Source organism: Hibiscus syriacus, unplaced genomic scaffold (assembly GCF_006381635.1).
Source record: "Hibiscus syriacus cultivar Baekdansim isolate YM2019G1 unplaced genomic scaffold, ASM638163v2 tig00116964_pilon, whole genome shotgun sequence".
In the NCBI taxonomy this organism is placed as follows: domain Eukaryota; kingdom Viridiplantae; phylum Streptophyta; class Magnoliopsida; order Malvales; family Malvaceae; genus Hibiscus; species Hibiscus syriacus.
Genome location: NW_024063489.1, coordinates 367,112 through 387,039, shown reverse-complemented (window position 1 = coordinate 387,039; position 19,928 = coordinate 367,112). Strand labels below are relative to the sequence as shown.

Below are 19,928 nucleotides of genomic sequence, written 5' to 3'. Positions count from 1 at the left end.
CCGTTGTATTGTAGTATCTAAATTGTTTTCATCTGAATCCCCTTTATTCTCGACACCTAGACCCTCCGCAATAGTTTCTGGAGATATATATATTTCCTTCCCCATGACATGGGTATTAATTCCTATTATATTAGTCTTATTAGGCTCGTGCTGTAAGGAAGCATTGTTGTAGAAGACTCTAACTAAGTTGGGGTAATATTTTGGTTCTACATCAAGTAATTCAAGTCAACCCCAAGATGTAAATATGGATTTAAAACTAAATGTATATTTATCATCAAACAAGAAACCCATGTCAATGACACGTTCGAGACGAATCTTCCTTACTTTAAAACTCGTCTGTCATCTTTGTTTCTCCATATCGGATCTAAAGTTCATAGTTTCGAAGGACCTAATTTCCTCATAAGAATCGTTTGTTTGATAAGGAGGTTGTGGTTGAGAAGAACTGGGTTGAGAAGAGTTTTGAGAAAGACCGCACTTCTGACGCTGACGTTTTGGAGCCATTTTGGGTGTGGATCCTATTACAATGGAACACAAACACATTCAGGAAAAAAAAACTCTAATATACAAATCAATCAAACCCATAAAATATCGATAAATTTACCTGAATATCTGATCATCACTGTTATGATAATGCTAGTATTCATCGGAGAGGAAGAGTTCAGAAGCCTTTAGGTTTAGAGTTTATCGATTTTAGAGTTTGTATCGAATAAATAGTGAAGGGGAAAACACACGATATTTAAATTAGTATCGACACAAAATTAAAAACGTGTCGATACATGTTGTAGACATATTCTCTCATAAAACCGGTATATTTATATCAATTACATTGAAAATTTACCTATTACATTATACTTATGGATGTATATGTTTCTGGGATCGATACTTTTTATAAATGTATCGACACTTTATGATTGAACCATTTTTGGCATTCATTCTGGACCAAAAGTATCGACACAAAATTAAAAAAATGTTGATACATGTTGTAGACCTATTCTCTCATAAAATCGGTATATTTATACCGGTTATATTGAAAATTTACATATTACATTATAATTATGGGTTTTGATGTTTTTGGGATCGACACTTTTTGAAAATGTATCGACACTTTATGTGTTCACCCTTTTTGGCATCCATTCTGGACCAAAAGTATCGACACAAAATTAAAAACACAAAAAGTTCTTCAACTCATTTACCTTTAAGATTGCTATGCACCCTTTGAGGTATCTCTGACTGCCCTTTTTAAAGGTGATTATTGATTCAATCAACCTCGAATAGACATATTCAGCCCAATTGAATTCACCCTTCAAGCCTTCATCGCAAATGAGCTTCATATAGTCCTTGTTCATTTACGTATCACCCGTTGGACAAATAAAGATACCGACAAGGTACAATAGAACTCTGGCCTTCAGCTCATCCCCCCGTAAGATCCACTTTTGATTTCCTCTTCAATTTCAGCATATATCACCTTCTGCTTCAAACCATATTTGGAGACAAGTGTTTTCCAGTCCTTACTCTTACAGACTTCTACAACACTTTTGCCTTCATTTTCTACCCCCAATACGACTGCAGCACATGGGATCCCGAGAGGAAATGAAAAATCACCATACTTAGCAATACATTGTTTGACATCAAATTGCGCCATCAAGGATCAACACAATTCCCTCCGAATAGGTCGATCCCTTACTCCTACCAACGATCCAAAACCTATTTCTCCCAGCACATTCAACTTACCCTTCTCCTTAAGGTGTTTAATTAATGAATTCACCCTTTTAATGTTGCACCTTGTCCACACTTCCTACATTTTTTAACAATATATAATGTTATAGTTCTTATATATTTTGTATAAACGTATTTACAAGTTTAATGAATACCTTATTTTCATGTGCTTTCCTCCGTTCTTTGTGTTCTTTACTATCATTCATTGACTGTGTGATGTAAGGTTCCTTTTCAACATCACTCATCGAATTCCATTTGGAACTCACATCTTTTGTCACCTAATATTAAGCATAAATGTTTCTTAATCAATACATTAATACTACATAATACTCAATGTCAATTTCATTTTACATACCGAACAGCTCTGTGTGCCATATTCCTTCATCCTTTTGCATTCGGCCATACTGTCAACATTTAAAATTTGTAATCAATTTAAAGTTCTTAAATACTTTAATCCAATTACCATTTCAACAATAATAACAAAAAGACATTGATACTTACTAGACGTACATATATCCACCATTTGGTTGCTTTCGAGTCTCGACCTTAATTTCAAAATCATCTGCGTCACCAACAATTTTTTCACCCATTGACTCCATTTTTCCTTCATATATCAGTTTACGCAAATCAAATCAAATAATTGTTATATACACTTTATTCAATATACAAATATAAATAACTACTCTTGTGGTAAAACTGTTTTCTTAAAAAGAATTTGAATGGCTACTACAAAATGTGTCGACACATTTATACAACCTATAATATCATTTTCTACCTATAATATTTAATAAAAGTATTGACATTTATATTTTACCTTGAATATCACTTTCTACTGGTCACAAATGCTTCTTTACTCCAAAACCCCGAACAACACATAAAAAACCCTATTTGTGATTATTGCAATAATAAAAAACTAGGGTTTCGACAACATACTTTTCGATTCGACTGCAGCAACAAACAAACAAACTTCGCTTTAGAAACGCCTTCTGAAATGCAACAACAATTACGCTTCGATTTCAAAAACTCGTATGTTCTATCCATTTTCAGAGGATATTTAGTTATGACCTTTATATTTTCATCGGATATGTTATTTATATTTAATCGATACAACTACCAAAGTGTCGATACTTTTATGTCATGTGTCGATACTTTCGATAGGATAATTACATATTTCTTTGAAAGTATCGATAATTTATTACACGTACTTATGAAAGTATCGACACTTTAAATATATCCGGTAGCGCTTTATCGATTTTATCATTTTGATACCGGATTTATCATATTTTTATCTGTTATATCATTGTGGATCGATACATTTTTATAAAGTATCGACACTTTATAGGCGCTAAAATTACTTCTCTTTTAAATTCACAAAATGTCGATACTTATATTAAAGTACCGACACTTTAAATATATCTGGTAGCTCTTTACCGGTTTTATCATTTCGATACCGATTTTGTCATATTTTTACCTGTTATATCGTTGTGGATCAATATATTTTTATAAAGTATTGACACTTTATAGGCGTTAAAAATGCTTCTCTTTTAAATTCACAAAGTGTCGATCCTTATATTAAAGTATCGACACGTTCAATATATCCGGTAAGGATTTACCGGTATTGTCTTTCATAACCGGTTCTATCGATATTTTTACCTGTTATATTAATATGGATCGATACATTTTTAATTTGGATCGACACAAACCGACAAGTTAAGTTTGCTAGTTGCCAAATTTTTTAATATTTCTTCATGACTTAGACCTACTATATTATCATTACTCAACATTTCCAGTAACGCTAAACCGAATTTATTAAATATATTTTAATATATCTGGTAACATCGTATATTAATCGTATATTAACCCGCCTTTCTGATACATTCCTATAAACGGTTGTGATCAACCCATCAAAGTATCACATGTCCCATCCAACAATTAAAACTACAACCGCGTTTCATGTTTCCAATCACCCTTCGTTAAATCCTCTGTTAGACCCTAGCCGTACTTCCTCTTTCTCTTCCTTCTCTTTGTTTACCTGAAAATATTTAGAAACTAAAACTCAGATTCAATTCAAACAAGTATTGGTATCGTATTTATTTAATCTTCTTTTTATTTTTCAAAAAAGGAGGAGATAGAAATAATAATAATAAAGAGATAAGGATGCTGCATAATAGTGGTTCGGATTCGCAAGCGCCGGCGCAACCTTCGCAAGAACACAACCAACGCCGACAACAACCGCCACAATCACATCCGCAGTGGTTGGCGATGCAGTCTCCGGCGACAGCTATGGTAATGCAGCATCAGATGATGCAACCGCCGCACTTCGTGGCGCCGCCACCTCCACCTCAGCACTACACGCCGTATCACCCTCGGCACCATCAGTTCCAGCACCACCATGGAAACGTGCAACAGGCGCAGCAGCAGCAAGGATCCAACGGTGGCGGAGAGAACAAAACCATTTGGGTTGGTGATTTGCATCATTGGATGGATGAGAACTACCTTCATAGCTGTTTCGCTTCTACCGGCGAGGTAAACAAAATCTCTCATAAATATATTTATTTTAATTTGATATTATTCATATTGAACTCTTCTTTCTTTCTTTTTTCTTTTCAATAATATCGGTTATTTGATTGTACATTGTCTTTGTCGTGGTTTCTGCAGTCACAACACTATCTGATATTGATTTAATTAGTTTGACTTATTTATTAATGATCGGTTTTCTTGAATCCATGTATATACACGTATGAGTGCTATTGGGACACTTGTATAGTACTGTTTTATGGAAATGTTTTCAAATTAAATGCAGCTCCTTTGATTATTAATAAAATCATTGTCGAAATTCATTGGATGGAAAATATTTCTCTAAATGGCAATCTTAACGAGTACGTCAGGTCTTAGTTAGGAAAAGATAGGATTGGCACTATGATTAAGGCATTCAGTGCCTTTTTTGAGGTTGGCACATGTAGCTAATTGGTTTTATACTTGATTGCTAATCAAATGCCACGACTGAGATGTGTGTGAACTAGTAAATTGGGTGACAGGATGAGGTCAATTACCTTATTTGGCTATTTAAGGCATTTAAAAAGAAATAATGCAATAGAGCATAATTGAGTAAAGCCTGAAATAAGTTTGAAATTTGGTATTGAAGTATGAACGTTTATTCTGGAATGTCAAAAAGCTATTTATAGAAGTCAGTATTTTTAATGGTTCTGGAATTTTATGAATGTTGGGGTTTAATTTAGTGTTAAATTGAAGATAAATTAAAATGATATTTTCCGACTGTTTAACGTAAATTAGATGTATCATTAATGCTAGAAATTTGTTGCATTTGCCTTAAATGCGAGGTTAGCACATAGTGGTAGTGAGTCTGCTTAAGTTCAAACCAAGTATGGTTGAATTGAGAAGGCAGAGGAACTTGTATGAAAAGAAAGTTAAAGAAATATTGACTTTGTTTTTAAGGTTTCAGTTGCTTACCGAACTTTAATTGACATTTGGAATTTATTTGAGCAGATTTCATCCATCAAGGTCATCCGCAATAAGCAGACTGGTCTATCGGAAGGATATGGATTTGTGGAATTTTTTTCTCATGCAACAGCAGAGAAAGTTCTCCAAAATTATAGTGTCATTTTGATGCCTAATATGGATCAACCTTTCCGTCTGAACTGGGCAACTTTTAGCACAGGAGACAAGCGCTCGGAGAATGGTCCTGATCTTTCCATTTTTGTAGGAGATTTAGCTGCAGATGTTACTGATAGCCTGTTGCATGAAACTTTTGTTTGTAAATATCCTTCTGTTAAAGCTGCAAAAGTCGTAATTGATGCTAATACTGGTCGATCTAAAGGCTATGGCTTTGTGAGGTTTGGGGATGATACAGAGAGGTCAAATGCCATGACTGAAATGAATGGTGTCTATTGTTCAAGCAGGCCTATGCGTATTGGTGCTGCAACTCCTAGGAAATCCTCTGGGTATCAGCAACAGTATTCTTCACAAGGTATTTGGTTACTTGATTTACTTTCTCTTCATGAACATTTTGCTTAAGCTTACCGGCATTGGTATTTTAATTTCTTAAAGCTTTGTTTAAATATTTACATTTATTGCTAAAGTGCTTACATTTAGTTTTGTCACTTGTATATGCTTCTGAATGATTTCCCCCCTCTTGATGCAAAAGTATCTTCTATCTTGCCTACCTGCATTGACTTAGTATTTGCTCTTTTCTGGTTATTAGAACGTGTTGGTGTGAAATAGTAGGTTGGTTGGGAAATAAAATGCTAGTTTTCTGTTTGGGGACAAATTCCACTTGCCCTTTCTGTCGGGCTAATAGGTTTAGCTTCTTTTGAGGGGGCTTTTTAAAGTTTCCTATTTATAATCACTGTCCTTTTGCCATACAATCATGTAAATTGTTTTACGTGATTAGTTTCGAGAGGGGTGATTCCCAATTTCTTTTGTTAGCCACAAAATAGCATAGGAATTGTTAGAAATACCAGGGATAGTTCATCTATTGCTTGTGGTAAGAACTAGTATTATGAAGAAACTTACTATATACTGCAGATTTGAAGAAGTTAAAGTGTATAACGGTTATTTTATCTACATTATTTTGTCAAATAGAAACACCAAAGTATTGTGGTTGCAATTAAGCTAATTGGAACTGTGACCTTCTTGTTCACTTTTTCTTTTTGGAGTAAATCTTACAATTGGCTTCTGTAAATGTGGCAATTGGGTAATTGGCATTGTAGAGGAATGTCAGTGTTGAGAACGCTGCAAAAATGCAGACGCTTATTTACCTAGTTTTATAACTACACAATTAATTTGGGGTTTGATGCTGTTGAATCTCGTCCCGTCTATTTTTTGTTATGTTTTAAAGCTTTTAGGATTTCACTCCATGTTTGCTTCCTTTTGTTCTTGGAAGGTGGCTATGCATCAAATGGTGTTTCAACCCAATCTGATGGAGATTCTTCAAATACAACCGTGAGTGTTTCATTTCTCTCAGCTTTAGTACTTAGGGTTATGATCATTTGTGCCCCTTGACTAACCAAAAGTTATTTTAGATATTTGTTGGAGGGCTTGACCCTAATGTGACAGAGGAAGATCTCAGGCAACCTTTCTCCCAGTATGGTGAAATAGTCTCTGTTAAAATACCTGTTGGAAAAGGATGTGGGTTTGTACAATTTGCCAGCAGGTACATTTTGTTGTTATATTGCCTTTGCCATTAATTTATCGTTGGTGCTATATTAGAGGTGTAAGTTGGGTACTATTGAGTTACTTCCTTTTATTGACACCTGGAGTTTAAACAGGAACAATGCTGAGGAGGCATTGCAGAAGTTGAATGGGACTATACTTGGCAAGCAAACAGTGCGACTCTCTTGGGGCCGCAATCCAGCAAATAAGCAGGTATCTATTCTTTTATCAACAGTCCCCCACTTTAACCTCCCTTACATTGTTTATTGCAGCATTAAGAAAGCTGCCACTACATGCTTTGCTGAAAAGGACGATCTTAAAAAATCCTGTTATCTATTATTTTTGAGTAAATTGCCTCTATTTGATCTTATTTTGGGATAATGCAGTTTAGAGCAGATTATGGTAACCAGTGGGGAGGAGCTTACTATGGAGGAGCTGCTGCGTATGATGGTTATGGATATGCTTTGCCATCACCTCACAACTCGGGCATTTATGCGGCCGCATATGGGGCGTATCCATTCTATGGCAGTTATCAGCAACAAGTAAACTGAACTAATAACAGCAGAAAGAGAAGTAGCTCTATTAAGTAGACAACTCACACTAGAGGAGAGGCGTAGCACTCTTGGTTGTGTAGAATTCTTAAATAAATCCCTTCGGATGTGGAGTGGAACTGAATTTTGACCCCTTAAGTAGGATTTTTTAGGGTTTGGGTTCATTGTTTTTTTTAATTTTCTGCGAGTTAAAAGGGGAAACATGGTATATAACTTCGGTGAGGTGTGCTTCATGAATAAATGCGAACTATGGCTACCGGTCGATTAGTCCGACTCTGACCGTATGGTTAGTCTGAGTTTAATAATTATTACTGTGTTGTTAACTTGGATTGCGTTTCAGCTTTCTTATAGAATGTTACTATATCTTCCAGGCCGAAATTCTTTATGCTACTCTTTATTCTCGACTGTTTGGTAAAGACGATCTTTCGTGTTTTTTTTAAACGATAAGTTAACAGTGTAGTGAAAAGATTTGGAACGTAAACGAATTTGTGGCTGCGTTAAATAAAAGGTGCAGAATTCCCCCCCCCCCCGAATAATTTATACTTAAAAGAAGAAAAAAATAAAAATTTAATTTTAATAAATATTGAACTTATATTCCTGACTGGACGTTCATGATCGGCTTTGTCTCGACATTTGATTTATGTTCAATTGTCGAGTAACATAAAAAAAATATGTAATCTTTCTTAAATTACGACTGTATGGTAAATTACTATCATGATTAGTCCCCGGTGGTGAAGATACGAGCCAAATCTAACAACCTCAATCCATGCACCTGACTCCACTCATTCCACTGCTATCCTCATTTTCATCCACCATCTTCTTTTATGCTTCATTATTAATGCCATCAGATCTGAAGACCGAAGCAAAAGAATTGAATGTCAAGGGTCTTTACACTGTCATCCATGACGAATGATGCAGCTTCAGGGGATTACGGAACCACAGGCAACCAAAGAAAAACCTCCGCCATCGGATTATCTGACGAATGATGCGACGGCTTATAATTAAATGAAAGGTAAAGTATACAAATAGTGCTCTAAACTTTAGAGATATTGCATTTTGGTCACTCAACTTTTAAAATTGAAATATAGTAACTAAACTTTTAGTTTATTTTTAATAAGATCCCCGACGTTACCTTATGTTAGTTTTACCTTACGTGGCCGTTAATTCCGTTAAATTTTCTGACGTGGCCGTCAACTCTTCTTCTTCTTCTTCTCAATTAAAACTAACAGCAAACATTCAAAAGTGCAACAAATAGAACGTCCATTTCGCTTTTGTGAAGTAAAAAGATCAAATAGTAAGGAACACGATTATACAATTCCATGACACAAAAATGCAGCTTCGTAGTCTCTTCAAAGCATATAGTGTGAATACACAGCACTACAATTGAACAAGCAACAAAACTTGAAGATAAAGAAGCATTTACAAAAAGAAACACTGTTGGGCTTTTTGAATCAAACCTAAGCTTTTCTCTACATCATCTATGAGAGAATTTCTGTAACCTGATATTGCATAAAATCTAAGCTCTACGGGATGACAGAATGAGACATAAACATGAGCTGATACAGTTTAAAAAACTCCCACTATGAGTAAAATTTATATTTAAAGGTCAACTTTAACCTAAGATTCATAGATAGGAATAAACTTGAGGTCCATAAATCCTAAAAACTGATGTGTTATACCATCAAACCTAGCCTTACTAATGATAGAATCAGCCTAAGAAATGGTTATAAACTTACAATATGAAGAGACCACTTACGACAACAAACAACGGTTATACGATAAAACTAGTCAGTAGTCACTGGAAGCTCTTAGGATTTTCCCTATGACTAAAGAACTTTATGCCGCGCAGACAACCCATTATATGTTCTAAGGTTATACGGTAAAACTTTATGTGCTTTTAAGATTGGCTATCGAGTTTTACTTTTTAAAGCTGGGAGACGATTGAAAGATGTGTTTTTGTAACAGTGAAGGAGAAGGGGAGGTCTAAATTATAATGGAGAAGAAGTACCCAATTGGGTTGGAGAGGCCAAAGCCAAAGCTAGAGACCGAAGAGTTGCCATTGTTATTGGGAGTGTTGAGAAGGGAGAGGGGAAGATGGGAGTTTTAGAAAAGATGGGTGTTTTAGAAGAGAGTTAAGAACATGATTTTCAGAATTGAACCGGTTAATGAACCGGTCATGCTATCGGTTTACTGGTTTAATCGGTCGAATCTGTACGATCGGTTGGAAAAACCGGACGACGTCATAATTATTTAAAAAAATTTAATAAAAATATCAAAAATATTTAATAAAAAATAATTTTTTATATCACAATTCATATTCAAAGCAAATTATAACATATTTAAGTTAAAAACCATAAAATTAAGTGAAACAAAATGATTCAAATTAACTAAAACATAATATTTAAGGTAAAACATATTAAATAATAAATATAATTATATAACTATAATTAAAAAATAAATTTGGAGCTAAAAAAATCATAACAAAATGATATTGTTTGGTTTAATTTTTTTTTTAAAACAATCTTACATGACTAAGAAACAAAGAAGATCATACCAACTAACTTCTATAAATAATAGAGGTAATTTGGCATTCAAAATCATGAAGTATTTTGGTAAGCATTGAGTGAACTATTCTTTCACTTCAATCAAGCTCGAATTTTAGGCTTCAATCGAGCTTCTAAATTTTTTTTGAGTTCAAGTCTTTTCGAGTTCAAGTTTCAATATTATATTTCGAGTTCGAGTTAAACTTCATAATTTTTAGCTCTTGAGTTTGAATCGAGTTGAGCTTACTTTTAAATTTTTCAAGTTCGAGTCGAGCTCAGCAATACTCAAGTTTGACTTGGCTCGTTTAACAAACGACGTCGTTTGATTTAATTTAAAAAAACAAAATTTCCAGTTTTTTAGCTAGTCCGATTTGAACGGTTCAGTGATTCCGACCGGTTCACTAGTAGCGGTTCAACCGGTCTAGATTGAATCGGACTAAACAACGGTTCCCGGTTGAACTGACCGATCCGATCCGATTTTCAAAACAATGGTTAAGAAGAATAGTTAACGGTCATTTCAAATAAATCTAACGGAGATAACATTAGAACCTTATTGAAAATGAACTAAAAGTTTAGTTATTATATTGTAAGTTTTAAAAGTTGGTGACCAAAATACAAGTATTCTAAAAGTTAGGGGAATATTTATATACTTTATCCTAAAATGAAAAAGTGATTGTGTGCGGGAATAAGAACAAGGCTGCCTAACCTTCCACAAACACGTGGCGTCCAGTAGCTTCTACAGGTGTACCGATCCCCCACCCCAAACGACAGTATTATTTAAATACGGGAAAATAATTGGGGGATTAAATATTTTTCGTTCGCGGAAAAAAATCGTAAATTATCATGGTTTAGCAGTTAGTTAACACAGCAACAACTGGCCCCTTTTAGCCCTTTCCTTTCATCTCTGCTCAACACGCTTCAATGGCGTAATTTTCTCCCTCCCCCCTCTCACGTCTCCCCCGGCCATGTCCGCCTTCTTCTCTCTGCAAACTCACACGCGAATCTCTTTCTCTCGTACCACAATCGGTGCTTCTTCGACTTCGTCTACGTCTATTTCTCCAGTGATTCAGCATGCTCCTTCAAATCCGAAAGTTGTCGTCACCAGAGAACGAGGCAAAAACGCCAAGCTCATTGATGCACTGGTTTATACTAGCACTTTCTTCTTTGATTTCCCCCCTTTTTGAATGCTATTGATGATTTTATTAAGCTCATTAGGGTTACGCTTTTCTCACTTCTTATTTGGAATTTGAAAGAAAGATTTTTTTTTACCATATATTGACAATCGTTCACTGCATTTTGAATTTAGGATCGCTTATCATCTGTTTGATTAAATGCTGAAACTAAAGCAACATCTAAGTCATTTTAATTGATTTAAGCTGCGCCGAAGTCTTTTTTTAATGATTTTTCCTTATATATTTCCTTTTTAATTTACTTTTCTTTAAAGGTCAATACAGTGATACGAACTTCTTGAACTTCGAGTCTGGATCGTACCAAAGAAAAAAAAAGATTAAGGAATCTAGAGCACATGCCGTTAGTATTTCGGAGTTCGTTTAGAATAAATGAATTTTGAAAAACTTTACGAAGTAATTTTTATTTCTGCTTAGCTTTCCTTTAAATATTTGGGAATGGGAAACATTAGGATACTTATATGAAATTCAATTTTTTATTTCTGCTTAGCTTTCCTTTAAATATTTTTGGCCCCTTGTCTGCTCCCTTTACCATTGATTATCGACTGTTCTGTCTCCTGATGTTGAATTGTACTGGTTATTCTTGGGTCCCACTCCCACTGATGCTGTTACCTACAATAGTTCTTAAACATGGTTATTAGGCATAAGGGATGTAGATAAATCTGTCTGAGGACAATAAACGCTGAATGGACATGTTGCTATATATTCAGCTCAACATTTATTATACAAGTATGTATTTGACTTAAGATTTAACTAAATTACAGGCTGAACATGGGATCAATTGCTTGGAGCTTCCCCTTATTCAGCATACACAAGAACCTGACTTGATAGTCTTGCTTCTGTTTTAAGTGGTAAGTTTGAGAAGTTCATGCTTAATATTGATAGTTGTGCCTAGTTAGTACAGTGGATGGATTTTCAGTGAATTTACATGGATCATGGATGATCGACATTCTCTTTTCGGAAATCTAAGTCTAGTTAGTTTTAGGATGATGATCTCCTTTTATGCTTGCAAGATATAATAAACAAGTTTAAATTCATTGTCTGCTAAGCTGTTGCTTGTCAAGCTTGTTGGCTTGTAAACAAAGACCATGATATTTGAGATTTCTCAATCTCAGCTTGATTGTACTACTTCACTTGTCAACTTGTAGAATATCTTGGGAATGGTTATATGTTAATTTCCAAGAATAATATGATTGTAATCAATGCACCTAAGAACATTTGGTGCAAGTAATTTTTTATTGTGTTGTTTTTGTTTTATAATATTCTTCTATTGTGGCAGCAGAAACTACTTTTGACTGGATTGTCATAACTTCACCTGAAGCTGGTTCGGTCTTTCTTGAGGCATGGAAGTAATGGTTAGAGCTTGCAAGCAAGAAACTATCTACTTTTATGAGAATTTCTTGATGTGCATTAGGAATCTTTAGTGCTTAAATGAAGAGTCATGTTTTTGCTTCATGTCTCTCAAGTTTCTTCTGTATTACTCTTCGTTCTTTCTACTATGTATTAGTTATCTTAGCCATGCAATTCATACTTTTATTAGCAATGTCTAAAAGTTATAAATTTGTGTGTTTTACTTGTGGGTGTGTGTAAAGGACATTTATTTATGGCTGTAATTGCAGTTTTTTCTCCTTTGATTTGCATTTAATTAACTGTTTTTTTAACTTGGATGCATGGGTTTAATTTGTTTCTTTAGGGCAGCGGGAACCCCAATTGTTAGGATAGGTGTCGTTGGAGCTGGTACAGCAAGTATTTTTAAGAATCTAAAGCAATATCTTGATGTTGCGTTTGCACCATCAAAAGGTACTGATCTTTCTCCACATAACTCTATTTATGTGTCATCTTTGTTAGTGTTTGTGTCTGGGCCTTTTTTATATGTTAATGAATGTATTTTGAGGAAAATTAATGTTACGGGTACTTTGCATGGATTCTTCTAACTAATAAATACAACACATGGCATGATTTTTTTGTTCTATTTATTTCAGTGCATTTAGGAGTTTGTATCATTTTTAGTTTAGAGTAGATCTGAATGTCTATAATTGCTCCTCATTCTGTGAGATATTTCTCCTACATTAGCTTGTTGGTGCTGCAAGAACATTATCTACCCCTTCTTTTGTGTGACTGACATGTATTGTACAATTGAAATCATGATGCTAATTGCACTCTATCATGTTTTTAAATTCCACTCATCAACAACAGGCAAAGTTTTGGCTTCTGAGCTTCCAAAGGATGGCGATAAGAGGTGCACTGTCTTATATCCAGCTTCAGTGAAGGCTAGCAATGAGATTGGTATGATAATTGTTGTAGTTTTCTGATTTCATTTTCTCTTTTTTTTTTTTTGGGGGGGGGGGGGGAGTTTTGGCCCTTGCTGATTTTGAGAACTTTTTTGATTTGTTCTTTGGGAATATCTTCCATCTCTCTGATGCATTAACATCTTAACAGAGGATTTCAAGCAAAATAAAATGAACATATCAGTAAATTAATTAGATGCAGTTGATTTGATGTTTATAGATGTAAGAATCACTTGTGATTAGGGCATGCCATAATGAGTAGTCGTACTTTTCATTGAAAATGAGAGCCTCAAGTTTAATCTGTTAAACCATAAATTCTAAAAATCAAAAACAGAAGGGGAGAAGGAAATGTAACCTGAGGCTGGAGGGAAAACAAAGAGTTCTAAGTTTGAAAAAAATTCCCTTAGGTTGAATCGGTTTAAAGCCACAACCCCCACGTTACAAAGAAATCTATTATTTATTAACTAATTCAAATTAAGTTGTGGTGGCATCCTTTACGATAAAACATTTAGCAACCTCAAAAGTCCAGTTTTTCTTTTTCCTTTTGTTCTTCCCTACTATTTGGGTATTAATTACATGAAACTATTATTTTTCTTTTGTTTTCCCCTTGCTGAACTTTTTCTTACATTTACTGTATTCAGTATCTTGCTTGAGTTTAATTATTATACTAGGAAATAGTGAGAACGTATCCTGACCACTGGTTTTGGATATCTATTGCAGAAGAAGGCTTGGTTTTGGATATCTATTGCAGAAGAAGGCTTGTCTCATCGTGGATTTCAGGTTATTAGGCTAAATACATACACAACTGTGAGTATCTTTGTATTGGTATTTTTTAGTTTCAGTTTCCTCTTCATTAATGTTTTACATTTTTTTTCTCCTTATCTACCTCATCTGAATTTGAATTATCCTTTGTTTTTTTAGCTTACATAGAAACAAAATAATGCCCGCAAAGTATCCATTGTAATGTTGAAGCAACATATCAGCATAATCCAAAAAATCATTTTATAAGGACTGGGCAACTCCATGGATGCATGAGATGTTTAGAAGAATTAATTATACACTAGATGCATGAGATATTTAGATGAATAACTATCTCCTGCAGAATGCTGTTGGAGTCTGTTGACATCCCATGATGGTCTTAGGGATTGTGGGGTGCAGATTAATACTGAAGAAAAAAAAATATGATAAGTTTGTTATCTTTCTTGGTTCTGAGGGATGCAAGATTTATTCATGATTCAAGATAGTAGCTTGTAATCAAAGACAATTTACGACTGTCTATTGACCATGCTGTATTAGTTCTTGATGTTCATTCATTTTTTCAGGTATCTGTTTATCATGTTGACCAAGTTGTCTTGGAGAAGGCCCTATCTGCCCCAGTTGTTACTGTTGCTTCACCTTATGCAGTTCGGTATGTAGTTGATCCTTTTCCCAGAACCTGTAGACTGTCTTGAATATTTTTACATTTGTTAATCTGTTGTAGAGGACTTTGTTCTATTGAGCTTACCTTCGGCAAGCGCATTATCCATCCCGTAGGCTTGTTGCTTCATATAATTGGAACTATCATGGTAGGTGGACCTTGATTGACACCCTTTAATATGGATGACTTGTGCCTGCTCCGGCTGCCTGGTTTGCAAAGTTCTTTGTCAGGACAATTCTTATTTACTTACTGTAAACTTAGTTTGTGCACCTCTATTGCTGCAGAGCCTGGGTCAATCTTATTTGAGAACCTGATTCTTGGAGCAATGCTGTTGCCTGTATTGGGGAGACAACTGGTTATGCTGGAAAAAGATTACGATTGAGGAATGTGTATTTCCCAATGCAGCCTGGACTTGATGGGTAAACCCCCCCCCCCCAACACACATATACCTTTCTCTGTCAAAATTTTGTGCATGATGTTTCAGTATTAGTGTTTATTGCAGCTAATTATTATGGGTAACCTTAGGTGACGGTAGGTTGAGTTTGAATTCCAACGACGTTGAAGTAACCGGTTGTTTTTTGCTTCAATAGCCAAAACTCTGCCAGCAAACTTTTGAGTATTGAGCAAAGTTCTCTTTGAGCTGAGCTTCCTTGACTTGGCAAAAACGATCTTTCCGGTTTCTTCTATTATGTTCACTTTTTCTCTCTTTAATGAACCTTTTTAATCATTATTACTTATATAACTGAAAGCTGTTTTGGGTTTGACTAAATTAAAGAAACTGATTTCTTGGATTTACATGGATTAGCAGCTGGGTTGGTAGCATCCTTGAAGCCTTAAGTGCTCATGACAGTTTTTAGGATTGAAATATATTAAGGTACCCATTTTTCCTCTTTTCTCTAGTTGTTCCTGGAAGTAATCTCATACTTTCTCATAGAATAAATGAGTTGTTCTATTAGGTCCCTGTGGAAGCTTTGATGCAGAGTGAAGCAGGTGCAGAACCGCAAGGATTTTTAGTTCTGTGAAGCACAGGCCATGGTAAGTAAAGAAAGATATGCCACGTTAAAGGGTTTGAACTTGTAGAAAGTTAGCATTTTGAAGGTAGATATCCATTTGGAGGATGCAGCACGGCCTTTCAATGTCAGTCAGAGGCTATTCAATTGACATTATCAGAAGCTGTACATGCATTTTCTCATTGTAACTCCGTTCTTTTTACTCAATGTCGGCTGTGTTGAAATTGAACTGGGGGCACTTGCACTCCATGAAATCTGATATGTAGTTAAGTGACTTTATCAATTGAACTTGTAATCATAGTTGCCGTGCCTTGTTTTGCCGCATGGCATTTTGTGTAAAATCCTTGTCTAAAATTGCAACGTTTATGTTTATACGGAAATGTTTTAATTGTTGTTGTCAAACCTTGGCTTATTACAAATTTGATGTCCTGATAAGATCAATACCGAGTTTGGGCTTGTGAGGGACGAATTCCTTCAAATTTATCAAGTTGCAATAGAGAGGTTTTGACACTCATTATGTGAGATCTATACGCTTTTGGCCTAATTTGTGCATGGATGATGCACTACAATGATTTTATCTTTCTTAGTTGCCAAAGATAGAATCATAACAATACGTTTCCATACATTTTTTAACTTTTAAAGAAACTCCATATGCAGAGAAGTGGTTCAGTTTCTTTGGCGTCCATTTTATCAATATGCCTTCCCTTACATGAAATTATATAGAGAGCATTCAGCTTGCCAATAAATTTCAGGAATTTCAGAATAAGATGATATCTATGCTAAAGTACCCATACCTTGAGGGTTCCTAATGGGTTCTTTTAAGACGGAGGACGGCCTGGAGGCAGTTTCCCCTGCAGGAAAGATGTGATCATAGTGAGTGCTCTTGCTGGTTGGTAGCTTGGAACCATGTGTCCAGCTCCTCGAACTGTGGTGAAAACCACACCGTTGTAGCCAACGACATATCCTCCAACCTGCCACCATTAGACATGGAATATGTATAAAATTAAAAGGTTTTGGCCTTGGATTCATCAAATGGCAGGAAAAGTTACTATTACCTCACTCTCAGAGTACCATGACTGCCAAGCAGTCTCTACCGGAAGCTGTAGGGTCTTGATGGCATACCTAGAGGATGTCACTGGAACTCGGCCATCTGTATCGCCGCTGCCAGTAGCAGGTTTTAATTAAAAAAACAGTACGTACATCTTATCAGTAAATCAGTTTTTTTCCCTTTGTAGTGTTAAAGTATTATTGAGTACCTTATGCGGGCTTTCAGTCTATACCTGTATATCCACACCCTAATCACTTTCGCCAAGTGCCGTATTTCAGGAAGGGTAGACTTTGGGCTGTCTGTCCATCCAACACCACTGAAATGGTACACAAGCAGACTGGTCAGAGTATCTGTTTCATCCTCTAAAGGTTTTTTTTGACTTGGTATAAATATTTTTCTTCCAATGAGAACAAAATCATTTGACGGCAAATTAGTGGAATATTTTGCAAATGCCTTTGAAAGGAATAAACTGTGGTCTTGCTTACCTGCATCCTGTCCATTTTGTAGCTTTGGCATGGAGGGCTGCTTGTACCGTGGCAAGATTTAGGTAGGACTCAACGTGAGTGTCAGAGCAGGGATCAAAATTCAAGACCTAATAATTCAACCCCATCAGAGAATTAGGTAGGTCCCTTTCTTAAGGAGCATTTCCTTTGAGAAAAAAAATCTTTGTTTCTGATATTATACAAGTTTGAATTGAACCTATAGGACAAATGGATAAAAAATACTGTTTCCTACTCATTTCTTCATTGTCTTGGTAAAATACTTGTTATGAATCACGATGATGCTCACATTACCATCTGAGCCAGGTTTTATTGCTGATAAGTTGCATATTGGGGCGTAAATGCCATACAAGTCAATGTCTCCCATCTCTGTTGTTCCCTGACTTTGATACTTATTACATTGATCAGTAGTGGTGTCTGCATCTGCCTTCTTGGTAACTAGATCTTCACTAGCAAAGTTGCAGTACTTGTTAATTCCTTCATTGGTTTCATCAGAGTTAAGAGCGTGTGTCCATAAATAATCGAACAGTCCCTTTGTACAAATGTCATCATCTATCCAGGCATTTCCTATCTGCAACATACGGCCATTAAAATTCTCGGGGTTAGGCCCTGTAGGTTTGCTGATTTATCAATACATATAGGTAAGGTTCATGGCTGTAAAAAGGTGATTTTTTTTGTTTGTAAACTCACAGCAATTCCTTTGAGATTGATGATGGTTCGATATGTGCTCTTGTTTCTCGAGAGAATATAAGAAGCAAGCTGAGGAACATAATGACCAGCATAGCTCTCACCTGTTATAAAGAGATCTCGCGTTTTATACTGTGGAAATCTTTCAAGCCAGCTGAGGAGGAAAACATAGGAGTCCTCTGCTGTTCTCTTGTCACCAACGACGGTATAGTCGGAGGAATTTTTTGAATAAGAAAACCCAACCCCTGCTGGTGATTCTAGGAATAACACGTTTGCAACTGCAAATTTTGAAGGATGTTTCAGTAAAATATCCAGGTGAATTTGAGATTGTGACGATGTCAAACCTAAAAAAGAGATTTCATGTACCATTGCTCCATGCATATTCATTTTTGTACAGCGTTTTCCCGTCACTGTTTACTCTGAAAGGTCCAAGCTCTTGCATGGCTCCATATCCGAAAGACGAGCATCCTGGACCTGTACAAAAATTCAACCATTTTCTTAGTTAATGTCTAAACTCTATAATGCTATAAATTAGATTTTGCCTGGGCATATTGATGATGATACATATCTCCATTTGTAACCGTGTTGAATATGAATGAGTATTTAAGTTGTCCCGGTCTAATATGTAAAGAGTATTTTTATAGTTATCATGTATGATTTATTGAGTGATTAAGTTATATCAAATATTTTTATTATTATTATGTAAAGTATATATAAAAAGAAAGGTTTAGGCTTCAGCTGGAAAGAATATTAACCAGAGATCATCTACATTTTAGCTGTTTCAAATTTCACCAATTCTCGAAGGGCAAATCTTATCGAGTTTCTTAAGCTGAAGAATGAAGCACGTGCCACTCTTTGATTTTCTTTTTTCTTTTAGTTTTTGACAGTTAGATAAGTATTTATTCAATGAAGCCGTCTAGGTACAAATACCAACAGACCATCCAAAAACGTGGTAAGGATATATATTCAATTAGTGGTGGGAGCCCACTGAATTGTGTAGTGATACTTTTTTAATGATTAAGCTTGGGGATAACGACAATTATTAGCTGGTTTCGCTAGTGGGAAATAATTTGCTAATTGTTTGAAAACGACTCGGATGGGATATTATTGTTTCATGGCAATGGAAGACATTACTTCTATCCTGAAATAATCAACCATGGACTGATTTGTGTGCATGAACATATATGAGCACCATGTGATACGGTAAAGAAGAGATTCAACGACATATTCAGGTACGATTTAATATGATATTTTCTATGACCATGCAAAACAAACGTAAAAATATATCTGTGGATGTAGAATCGCTAGTTATAGATGAATATGAGCAATTAAATTACCTCCATTTAGCCATAAAACGAGAGGCTTATTCAGAGAATTCACCGGTGATTCCACAAAATAATAGAACAATGCTCGATCAGTCACCGGATCTATTGATACATAGCCCGCGTAATGATAAAAATCTACCCCTTCAGGCTGACCTGGCATTTTGTCGATTTTGTCGGCTTGCATCGAACCTTTTTGAGATCCTACATACACCGGAGAGTCGTGACTATTTCCAGCATCATCCAGCCGAGCCCACAACTCAGGCCGAGGGGCGTTCGAGGATCTGCGAGATGCAATCAACCTGTTGAGATTCTCAATCTGGTTTCCCATGCATGATGAAATGGGGTAACCAGGGAAGTAGAGAGGCAATAGCAGCAGCAGCCATATTACAGTACCTTTCATCGCTGATAATGTAAATTCAGTGCAGAGTTTATTGCCTCTGAACTGAAGAGCTTATGCCAACTTCTAGTGGTACACAAGTATATA

General features: G+C 35.6%; 2 protein-coding genes and 1 pseudogene across 2 annotated transcripts; 2 read left to right on the top strand and 1 right to left on the bottom strand.

The window, feature by feature from the left end:
* The first annotated feature begins 3,619 nt into the window (after window positions 1-3,619).
* LOC120190815 (polyadenylate-binding protein RBP47-like) lies at window positions 3,620-7,713 on the top strand. Its single transcript, XM_039193853.1, has 6 exons — window positions 3,620-4,242; window positions 5,224-5,704; window positions 6,620-6,678; window positions 6,759-6,889; window positions 7,005-7,101; window positions 7,275-7,713. The coding sequence occupies exons 1-6, from the start codon at window positions 3,874-3,876 to the stop codon at window positions 7,437-7,439; spliced, it is 1,302 nt and encodes a 433-aa protein (XP_039049784.1). The 5' UTR covers window positions 3,620-3,873; the 3' UTR covers window positions 7,440-7,713.
* Window positions 7,714-10,812: 3,099 nt separating this feature from the next.
* On the top strand, window positions 10,813-15,748 carry LOC120190819 (annotated as a pseudogene).
* Window positions 15,749-16,440: 692 nt separating this feature from the next.
* LOC120191048 (serine carboxypeptidase 1-like) lies at window positions 16,441-19,924 on the bottom strand. Its single transcript, XM_039194053.1, has 9 exons — window positions 19,457-19,924; window positions 18,486-18,593; window positions 18,123-18,397; window positions 17,722-18,003; window positions 17,418-17,524; window positions 17,165-17,248; window positions 16,940-17,045; window positions 16,679-16,855; window positions 16,441-16,588 (listed from the first exon to the last, which is right to left on the bottom strand). Exons 1-8 carry the CDS (start codon window positions 19,842-19,844, stop codon window positions 16,703-16,705), a joined length of 1,503 nt encoding a protein of 500 aa, XP_039049984.1. The 5' UTR covers window positions 19,845-19,924; the 3' UTR covers window positions 16,441-16,588; window positions 16,679-16,702.
* Window positions 19,925-19,928: the final 4 nt, after the last annotated feature.